The 10,971-nt window shown below is 42.3% G+C and overlaps 1 protein-coding gene across 1 annotated transcript; it reads left to right on the plus strand.

Annotated features, from left to right (window-relative positions):
• The first annotated feature begins 913 nt into the window (after positions 1-913).
• LOC117272402 (uncharacterized) lies at positions 914-10,720 on the plus strand. Its single transcript, XM_033651317.2, has 7 exons — positions 914-1,084; positions 3,019-3,221; positions 3,450-3,542; positions 4,610-4,705; positions 4,832-4,942; positions 5,035-5,164; positions 6,071-10,720. The coding sequence occupies exons 1-7, from the start codon at positions 1,072-1,074 to the stop codon at positions 7,939-7,941; spliced, it is 2,517 nt and encodes an 838-aa protein (XP_033507208.1). The 5' UTR covers positions 914-1,071; the 3' UTR covers positions 7,942-10,720.
• The last annotated feature ends 251 nt before the right edge of the window (positions 10,721-10,971 follow it).

Genomic DNA, 10,971 nt, shown 5'->3' on the forward strand with positions numbered 1-10,971 from the left:
CTGCCTCACAACCACAGACCACATGTAACCACACCAGCTCAGGACTTCCACATCCAGTGTCTTCACTTGAGAGATCATCTGAGACCAACTACCCGAACAGCTGATGCAATAATTTGTTTGCACAACTGAAGAATTTCTGCACAAAATGTCAGAAACTGTCCCAGGGTTAGGGTTAGGTTAGGGTTAGGTAAGCTCATCTGCATGCTTGTCATCCTCACCGAGGTCTTGACCTGACAGAGGTTAATCATCTGAACTGACGTGCGGTTGTGAGGCTGGTTGGATGTACTGCCAAAATCAGGGAGACAACATTGGAGATGACTTATTGTAGTAAAATGAACATTCAGTTCCAAGCAACAGCTCTGGTGGACACTCTGCACTCAGCATGCCGACAGCACACTGCCTCACAACTTGTAACATCAGTGTCAGTGTTTTGTCTGATCAACAGCACATTTTAGAGTGGCCTTATATTATGATCATCCCACGACACACCTGTGTTGTAATGATGCTGTTTCATCTTGATATGCCAAACCTTTCAGGTGGATGGACTATCTTGGAAAAGGAGAAGTGCTCATTAGCACAGATTTTAACAAATTTGTGACAAAAATATGACATAAAAATATCTGTCGAGTGCATAAAAACAGTCTTAGATCCTTAACTAAAACCTGTATAGAATGTGAGTAAAAACAAAAGTGTTGAGTTTAAGTTTTTGTTCAGTATATATGATTTAAAAACATTAAAAAAACATGATGGATATGAGAAAACACTGTTTATCAAGTTTAAACATTACTGTAAAGGTTTACTTATTTGATTGTCCGGAGGGGCGGTGCATGTCACATTGACAGTACACAGTGAATGGGACTCGTCTCATCCGGGCTGCCCCGTGATAGAAAACGAACGCCGCTGTTACACACTGACACTAGCTGGGCCAACGCTCCCCAGAATGAACAACGTGTTTCAGGAAGAAGTTGGCGCCTGAAGCCCCGTATGCGGTTAGCTAGCACGCTAACCGAAAGTATGAAAGATACTCCACTGTAATGATTTTTCTTCCCATCGCTATTAAAGAATTCCAATATGAACGACACGGGTATGTATTAGCTTGTGGAGCTCGGTAAAACTGTGTGTATATCGCTTGTGCGGCTAGTCGAATAGCTAAAGCTAAGGATTAGCCGGGGCTCAGCAGGCCTCGACTAATCCCTGGAACAAGAATTGTTTTTCCCAATAATGAGCCGGCTTTACCAGGCAACATTGGCGGCCTGGTGGCTAGTCTAGTAGCGTTAGCTAATGCTTTGCTCTGGCACAAACAGTAACGATGATAAAACGGCTAAAGAGGTTTTTAATGTATGAAATGAACCCCAGCGGCTCGCTCTTTTTAACTGATAGTTTGATTTGATATAAAATGACTAACGGTAACGTACTTGCTAACAGTTAGCTGGTTAAGAACGTTAACTCTTCATGTCTTGGCTACTCAGCACTAAACGTTGCCCTCTTTGTCATTTTGCTCAGTGTGGGGTGAAGTGGACTGTCCTAATGTTTAGAGCTGCACACATACAATGAGTGGTTGGAGGTAGATGTATGCACACATCCCTGGTGCTTCAGATAACGCGCCCTGTAGTGTTGTATTTCACACTAGCTGGTGCACCATATGAATGGATGCTACAGGAACAGACCATGGCTGTACTGATTGTAAAGTGAGAAGCTGCACTGATTAGGAAATGCATTTCCAGTCTGTAATTAGCACAGGAGTCTATTCAATTCCTCCTAAAAATAAGTGCATAGATACTTATAAGCAGTGTTGAGAGGGTTACTTTTAAAATGTATTCCACTGCAGGTTACTGAATACATGCCTTGAAATGTAATTTGTAACGTATTCACTCAGATTACTCAAACTAAGTCATGTATTCTAGATTGCTTTGAGAATACTTAATATTAGGGGTGGGCAATATGGCCCTAATATAGTATCACAATATGTGACTTGAGGATATATATATATAAATCAACAGGTAACTTCCTTCTTTTAGTAAAATCCTAAATGATTGAGTTGTTTTCCACCAGGACCTTTATGCTCTGCCATTTCTCCTCTAATCATCATGCTGTAAGGCTGTTATGATACAATATTATGCACATTCTCATATATTACATCACTAAAGGTTTATGACAAAATCACTTGACGACACCGACTAAAAGAGTCTGAGAAGTCTGGGGCTGTTCACAAGACATTCAGGACGCGACAGTTTATTCCACACTACCGAAGCTGTTCCTCTTTTTGGAACCACCACGGAGTCAGTAATAATTTCGCTTTCAGCTATGTTAGTTGTTGCAGTGCAGTATGACGCTAATTTGTCTGGGTCTTAAATTTTCATGCCAAAAACATGCCAGTGTCCTGGCTGTGCATCTCCTCTGCCAGATCTGTTCATGGGAAAGACGCTGTGTCCTAACAGCAAGCAAGCGTTGCTTTCCATCCACACTGAATATGATAAATATCTACTTCTGTTACTTCACGTCGACAGACCACGTAGGTTACCTATCAGCTGTCTGCTCGACCAAAGACATAACCACTTTAAAGATGGATGAGTAGTTTCTATCTTTCTATGTTTGCACTTTTTAAACATAAAGTACAGCCAACAGCAAGTGGGTTGTTATGAGCCGTGGTCATTTACCAGAAACTTCCAGCTCCCTGGAGAACTCGCTCCAGACAGCTGCCATTTTACACAGGTTTTTGCAGCTAAATGAGGAGATATCATAAAGATAATTACTCATTTCAGCTTCACAAATCAGACGCTTTTTCGTCCATTGTGGAGCTTTCAAAGCAAGCAAAAGGAATAAATTGAAACAAGGCAGTTAGGACACAGGTTTACAACAAATAAAACAAAAATAAATAAAGTAATCTGTACAGTACAAGACAGTAACTCTATTCAGAATAATACAAATTTAAACTGTAATTGAATGGAATCATATTTTATATTCTGAATTTGTCCTCGCAACCCCTTTGTTTGACCCACTCTTAATGTCTCTTTGAAGAATTCAGCGTCCCTCTGTCCTCACTGGCACTCCTGGTCCCACCACTTCGGCTGATGTCAGCCGTGATGTGGGAAGTGGTTCGTCAGCGGAACATAAAGCACTATGGGAAACTGGAGGAGTTTGTGTCCATGGTAACAGATGCAGTTCCTGAACTGATGAGTAAAAGAGAAGGGAGGCTGCTCTCACTGGGCCTAAGAGCAAGGGTACGTGTTTTAAAATGTGTAGATCCGTTATCTGTATAATGAGAGCTATTCAAATAACAGACCTGAGAAAATGGTGTCATGGAAAAGAGCTTAACTTCTCTGGGAAGGTACATGGGGCACATTTCACTTATTTGTGACATTTTATAGACATCAATTTATCGATAATGAAGAGAATCATCAGTTGCAGTCTAATGTCAACAGTAAAATCAGGGATTCAATTTCTTCTAGACAACTCTGGAGCTGCTGCGTTCTGAACACCCGGAAGATCTCAAGGCTGTTGAAAGCCACCTCAGCAGAATCCGATCTTCTTGCATTGAGGAGGTGAGTATGAGTATTTTTATTTTATTTTTTTGTAGAACTGAAGTGAATCGTCAATGAATCCATTAATTGATCAGCAGAAAATGAATCTGCAAGTATGCTGACATTTGATTAATCATTTGACTATATTTTAATGCAAAATTGCCAATATACTGACTGGCTCCAACCTCTCAAATGACTTTTATGTTTTATAAGACAGTAAATTGCAGATAATTAAGGTTTTGATTGTTTGTCGGACAAAACACTCAAAAGATGTGGCTCCAGGCTCTGGGAAAATGTGTGCATTTTTCACTGTTTTCTGTTTGCTCTGCTGCCGTTCAGTGGCCAACAAGCGGTGCTAACTGCTAACAGCCACCGCTGCAGCTAACAAACTCCTCCATCCGCAGTCAGACACACACGGCTGATTATTTACTGCTGAATTGCAGCAGAACTCGCAACATCGGCTGACGCTCTATGCTGTCAGTGTTTTTGTTGGCTAGCAAAACATCTTGGCACAGACTATTTACTGGGGTTTGCCAGCTTGTCGCTCATGCGGCATTTGTAGGTAATTGTAAGCACGATCGCTCTCTGCTTTTAACGTCCGAAAGTCCACCACAAACTTTTTTTTTTTTCACGTCTTAACGAAAATGAAACATAGATTTCATCTTAGTTTTCATTGTCAAGTTCTATTTTTAGCTCGCTGCCGTCTCATTTTTGTCATGAAAAAAAGGTTGTTGACGAAAAAAGTTTGTTATAGTTTTCGTCAACAAAATGAACACTGATTTGATTGCATTTCACAAGTAGTGACTGACATGATTGACAGCTGCATTAGAGATTCCTTGGCTCTGATTGGTTGTTTCTAATGTGCCGCAGTCTGATTCTAGTGAATGGAATAAGAGGCAGTTTGAAGAGGAGGAGTGACATGTAGTTCTTTTTGAAAGTAGTGGCAGTTTCAGCAAACATCACACAGTTATTCTACAAACTTTAATCAATAATGAAAATAATTTGTGTTCTAATATGTTGTTCTATATTTTCTTCCCATTTCATTTGCCTGTAATCATCTGACTGTGATGCTTTGTTTTCTAACCCAGACCAGTGATGCTGTAATTGAGGCACCAGAGGCAAACTTTATGAAGCTGGTTCAAGGCCTCATTGAAGACACTGATGGCAGAGAACACTTCCTCAAGGTAAATATTCATTTGATTAATAAGGTGCTCTAAATAAACTCAAATGTTATAAATCAATTAAATGTAGGAATTGCTCGTCTGATCATAAACGATATTGCCATGTGCTGTATTTTTTCCACGTGACAGAATGTGTTTCCAGTGGAGTACGGCCCCGACTTTGACACGGCACTGGAGACTTTGGTTTGTGAATTCTTCAGCAGACTGGAGGAGCTGCTGCCAATACCAGACTTCAAACAGGTGCAAGGAGGATTTCTGAAAGATTAGAAAATAAAGTTAATAAATAAGGAGACATTTCAACTTTAAAGTCAAACTGTCTTTTCTTTTTATAGACCGCATCCTGGATCAGTGCTGCCCCCTCTGTGCTGGAGGAGTACATGCAGTGTGTCTCAAATGGAGAGGACCTTAAATTTCTTCTCCAGAGCAAACAGTGCCACGGGAAACTGGCTAAAAGTAGTGTTGGTATGTGCACAATTTACATTTGCTAAAATCTAGTCAAATAACGTATTATGTTAGCCACACACTAGAGGATAACTGTGCAGATTTTGGGTCCGATGCACCCCTCCCAGCAATGATGGGTGGTGACAGATTCATGGCTGGTCTGAACAGATTACAGGGGCTCTGAGAATCCTTAACAAGTCTTAAAATGTCGTAAATTCAATTTTATAAATGCTAGAATTTGAAAGTCAATAAATAGTCTTAAAATTGAATTTGCGAGGTCTTATTTGCCACAAACATTTATCTCTTTTTTTTTCATCCATCTTTTATTTATTTATTTGTCAAAAACAGTCCAGCTCCTCTGCTTGTATGTCCACATTTCTTTAAATCTACCACTGAGACTAATAATTTTTTTACTTTATATTTGCACTTACCTGATGGCAAAGTGTAGATTAAGCTAACTCACTCTGATAATCACAGTGGCACAGTGGTGCAGTGGTTACTTGCTCACAGCAAGAGGGTTTCAGGTTCGTATCCCCTGGCTGGCTCAGGCCCTTCTGTGCAGAGTTTGCATGTTCTTCCCATGTCGGCGTGGGTTTTCTTCGGCTTCCTCCCACAGTCCAAAGACATGCAGGTTAATTGGTGACTCTAAATTGTCCGTAGGTGTAAATGTGAACATGAATGGTTGTCTGTCTCTATGTGTCAGCCCTGTGATAGTCTGGTGACCTGTCCAGGGTGTACCCCGCCTCTCACCCAGTGGCTCCAGAAAGAGGTGAATTTTGGGTGTTTTTTTTTTTTTTTCTTCACACTAGTCTGAAAGTAGACATGTTACAGAAACAAAAGAAAGAATCCTCTGGTGTGCACCAGGCATTAAGTGGAAAAGAGGGCGACTGTGGTATTAACATTTTTTCTTCTCTTATTTTCCCACAGCTCCGTTTCAGTCAGATGATCTTCTCATTCCCTCTCTGTCTCTTCCCCCATCGCTGGAAGTGGCCATCGCTTCCCACCCGAGTGCTTGTGACGATGAAAATAATGACGTTCCTCAGATCGTCATGTTCGATGAAGAACTGTCGACAAACCCTTCCACTTCAGCAGATTTTCCCGAGTCACCGAAAAGGACTGATAATATACCGTCATCTCCTCGCAGGAGACAGCAGACAGGGCTGCATAAATGCCCCGAGTGTGACAAATGCTTCAAGCATCACTCTGTCCTCGTCGAGCACCAGAGAGTCCACAGCGGGCTGCAGCCTTACAACTGCTCCGAATGTGGGAGGGCTTTCAGAACAGCCACTCTGCTGGCTGGTCACAGGCTGCGCAAATGCAAAAATGCTGCATATCTGTGCATTAAATGTGGGAACAGTTTTCCAACCTCACTGGACAAATTCAGACACCACTGCCCAAAACGGGGCCGCAACTACGACTGTGGGCACTGCGGGAAGAGTTTTCAGAAGTCAAGCAGCTTAAAGGAACACGTGCTGACTCATGTCCAAAGCCGCCTTTTCAAGTGCAGTCATTGTGGGGTGGGTTTTTCAGGAATCGGTGACTTGAAGTATCATCAGCAGGTAGATCATGACAAGCCTTATCAGTGTAAGCAGTGTGGAAAGAGCTTTATCTCCTCCAAGTGTCTGACCAAACATCAACAGCGACATGAAGAGGTCGGTGAAATGGAGACCGCCAAATTAATGAGTGGAGGTAAACATAGGAAGAGTGGCTCTGCTCATCGGATTTCCTTGGCATCCAGGAAAACATCTGTCAAAGCCGTCTACCCTCGAGGACGAGTCACACATAATTGTCCACTGTGTGGAAGGAGCTTTAAATATCGGTTTGAGTTTCTGGAGCACCAAAGGTTCCACACTGCGGTGAAGCCTTACAAATGCTCTCAGTGTGGAAAAGCCTTCCGCACTGAAGCTCACCTCTCCAGGCACAGGAAGAGAAAGTGTAAAAACGCCTCCCACATTTGCACCAAGTGTGGGTGTCAGTTCAGGTCTCTGCACGAGCGGGTCAGACATCAGTGTGTCCAGCTGCTGACAAAATACGAGTGTTCTCATTGTGGAAAGACCTTCAAGATGGCCCACCTGCTGAGGAACCATCAGATGAGTGAGCACCAGCTCCCCTACAGCCCCAACCACCGCTTCAGGTGCAGATACTGTGATGAGACTTTCCCCGGCATCAGTGAGCTGAAGTATCATCAGAGAGTGGACCATGAGAAACCCTACCAGTGTCAGGAGTGTGGCAAGTGTTTCCTGTCTGAAAAATGCCTGGCCAACCACGAGCTGCGCCACAATGATGACAGACCGGAGAGCTGTCTCGTCTGTGGCCGTGGCTTCAGAAACCGCTACGACCTGAAGCAGCACATGCGCACTCATACCGGAGAACGGCCTTACCAATGCACTCACTGTTCACAGTGTTTCTCCACAGCAGGAGGACTGAGGAGTCACACCAGGGTCCACACCGGCGAGAAGCCGCATGTTTGCCCAGACTGTGGTAAAGCGTTCTCCCAGATGGGTGCAATGCGCACCCACAGGCTCACCCACACCGGAGAAAGGCCCTTCAAGTGCACAGTGTGTGGCAAAGGATTCACAATGGCGCACAAGGTGACAGTTCACATGCGTGTGCATACAGGAGAGCGGCCGTACGTGTGTTCTCAGTGTGGGAAAGCCTTCTCAGATGGAAGTGTGCTGAAGCAGCACATGCTGAACCACTCAGGGGTGAGACCATACCACTGCCAGCTCTGTCCCAAGACCTACACCTGTCTGAACCACCTGAGGAGGCACCTGAAGAGCCACTCTAACATGAACTGAAGGCAAACTGCTGCAGAACATTCTACACACATACTGACACGCTGCATTCAGCAGTTAGGACACTACAGCTGCAGTGGACCAACTAAAACAAGCAATACATGAAGGACTGTAGAATGATGCTGTACAGTTGTTAAAATTAAAATGAGCAGTTTCCTCTTTAAATGTAGTTACACTAGCCAGTTCTCAAGGACTATTTAAACATTTAAAGGAATAGTTCCAACATTTTGGGGAATGCACTTATTCGCTTTGTTGCTGATAATTAGTTGAGAAAGTCATTGTCTCACATCACCTGTGTCTCAGGAAAGAAGTTGCTCTTGAACGCACTGCAAAGACTCCAGTCGGTGGCCAACTAGTACGTACGTTCTGCGCCTGCATGAGAGGAAATGACTCTCCACAGCAGCAGGTGGCGGTAGTCTGTAATCATCATTCAAAAAGGGAAACCAGAACACTAACAGGACGGATTTAAGACACTAGTTAGCCAGTTAGCACATTAACAACACAACCTTATGTTCAAAAGACAAAATATATACACCATGCGCTAGTGGCCAATACCACAAACAATTACGAACTAACTTCTGCTGAAGAGCTCAATAGCTACAAAAATATTCGTACCTGATATAAAAGTTTGTTTTAGATCTCAAGCCCATTTATTTGCTTTCCTTACTTCAGTTTCTCTGCACTGAGCTGAGCTGCCAATCAGAGTAATTTCATTTGCAGATGCCAATTCAACATGCTAATTTGGCCAAAAAACAACCAACGAGGGCTGACTAAGGCCAACAGTGCGGAACACACCTCGAAAACTAGGGCAGGGGTCGGCAACCTTTACTATTAAGAGAGCCATTATTGGCTAAAAAAGAAAGAAAAATTGTCAGGAGCCACAGAGCATATTTGTATAAAGGTAACAGCCTAGTCTAAATTAGCCCATCAGCATTACGAATAGGTCTAAATGAGCATTGATTAATATGATTTACTAGAAGGTGGCTGCTCTGCGGTGGGCTATTTATCAGTATTTAGTGCTTTAATTTTGCAGCATTGGTGAAAGTAAATGAATCCGTCCACACGCTATTAATTTCCTTGAAGACATTTCCTTTTTTGGATTTGGAATCCATAGTTAGCCTTGTTAGGGAGACTCCAGGCAGCCACCGCTACTAAGGTTCATCAAAATTTAGAGTAAAAGGCGCCAGGTTGTAGGCGTATGACGCATTTTTTAATTCGATGTATAGGCTGCACATTTTTACAGTTGTAGAATGCAGTAATCACCCCAGGCCTACAACAATGACAAGTGAAAACCTGAATGTTAAAAATAACCGTTATTCATTTCCATATAATTTTATGTCAGAGCCACAGGGAGCCAGTGAAGAGGGTCCAAAGTGCCGCAGGTTGCCTACCCCTGAACTAATGTGACAGATGCTCACCGATGACCAACTCTTGGCTTGGTGTGTCAGGGCCTTTAGCATGAAGACGGGAAGCCGGGGGAGACAGATAGCCTGACTCCATCCAAATGTATTCAAACTCTGCCTGTCAAACAAGTAGTCCTGTTACATATAAAACCTAAAATAACAAGATATAACATGCCAGTTAGTGAGCTTTGTTGGCTGTAGCTTCATATTGAACGGACAGATATGAGAGTGACATCAGTCTTCTCATCTAAAGACCTTTGAACATCAAGTCTGTATTTTTCGTTTGTATTTATTTATTTTATTTGTCATGTGCACAGATACCATGCACACTGAGTCTGATTCAGTTCATTGTTCTATTTGTTGTGAAAATTTGCAATACGAGACTAAATTTGAAGACACATTTGCTCCCTACGTTGGAGGTACCTCCCCAGCTGTCGCCACTTTCCGCCTACTTTCTGGCATTTGGAACGGTGGCTACACGAAGGGGCTGAGCTGTCCTCCATCTCTGTCTCCAAACTGTCGCTCTCTCTGCATTTGTGTGTGGTCTTCATCCTGAGACAACCAGGTAGAGAAAACGACTCATATTCAAGGTGGACGACTTCACCGAATTTGTTTAATTGCATTTCTTTTCGTGGCAGACTCCTCGTCACCCTCATCCACCTGAATATTAATATCTCAGCTGTTGAAAGTGGCTATCTGAGTTTTGAAATGATACTCTGCGCCCTGTCCTTCTCTCTTGTTACAGGTTAACGTCACATTTTCTGCACTGCCTCTTGGTCACACAACTGTCTAAAGTTTTTTGACGATCTGAAAAATCACGTATAATCGACCCTGTTCCAAAAAGTTTATTGATGGACAAAAGTTTCAGTGTGTAAACAAGCTTCACACATCAGGTCGTGCGTATTTTTAACATCCAATAGTTTAAGATGAAAAATACAGACTTGGTGTGCAAAGGCCTCAACTCAACAGGAAAATAAATAGGTGTATTTTACAAAATGTTGAAGCATTCCTTTAACATCAGCACAAGCTCGTTCTCATTCCCCATCAGGTTATTCCTTGAGCTTATTTTTTGTTTTCCCTCCCCCCGTACATCAGTTTCCTCTGCATGGATATGTTTGGATGTTATTCTGGACATTGTTTGAGTGAGATGCTGTAATTTTGGTGAAAATATATTTTTGGAAAGGCCTCGATAGTGATAGAAATGAACTGAAAAAAGGCTCTGTAAATACGCTGGAAGACAAATCTTGTGAGAGTGCAAAGTTATAATGATGACACTGTTTATTTCAACATGACATAACTTTATTCCTGAAGGCCTTTTATACCCCCACAGCTATGGTTTGCAACGTTTGTGAATTTCAAATTAAATTACCTTGGTTATACTTTGTGTATGTTGATGTAATTTATTTAACAGAGGGAAACATCTGGGAGCGTCCTCAGGAAAGGTGTGCTGGAAGTTACAACAATTCCAAAAAAGTTCCATTTATATTCAGTTGAATGCAGTATAAGGAAAAGATATTTAATGCTGAAACTGATGAAATTTATTATTTTTGTAAATTATACTCACTGAGTTTGACACCTGCAACTCATTTCTAAAAAGTTGGGACAGGGTCATGTTACGTCACCAAAGTGT

This window comes from Epinephelus lanceolatus, chromosome 12 (genome assembly GCF_041903045.1).
Source record: "Epinephelus lanceolatus isolate andai-2023 chromosome 12, ASM4190304v1, whole genome shotgun sequence".
Taxonomy (NCBI): domain Eukaryota; kingdom Metazoa; phylum Chordata; class Actinopteri; order Perciformes; family Serranidae; genus Epinephelus; species Epinephelus lanceolatus.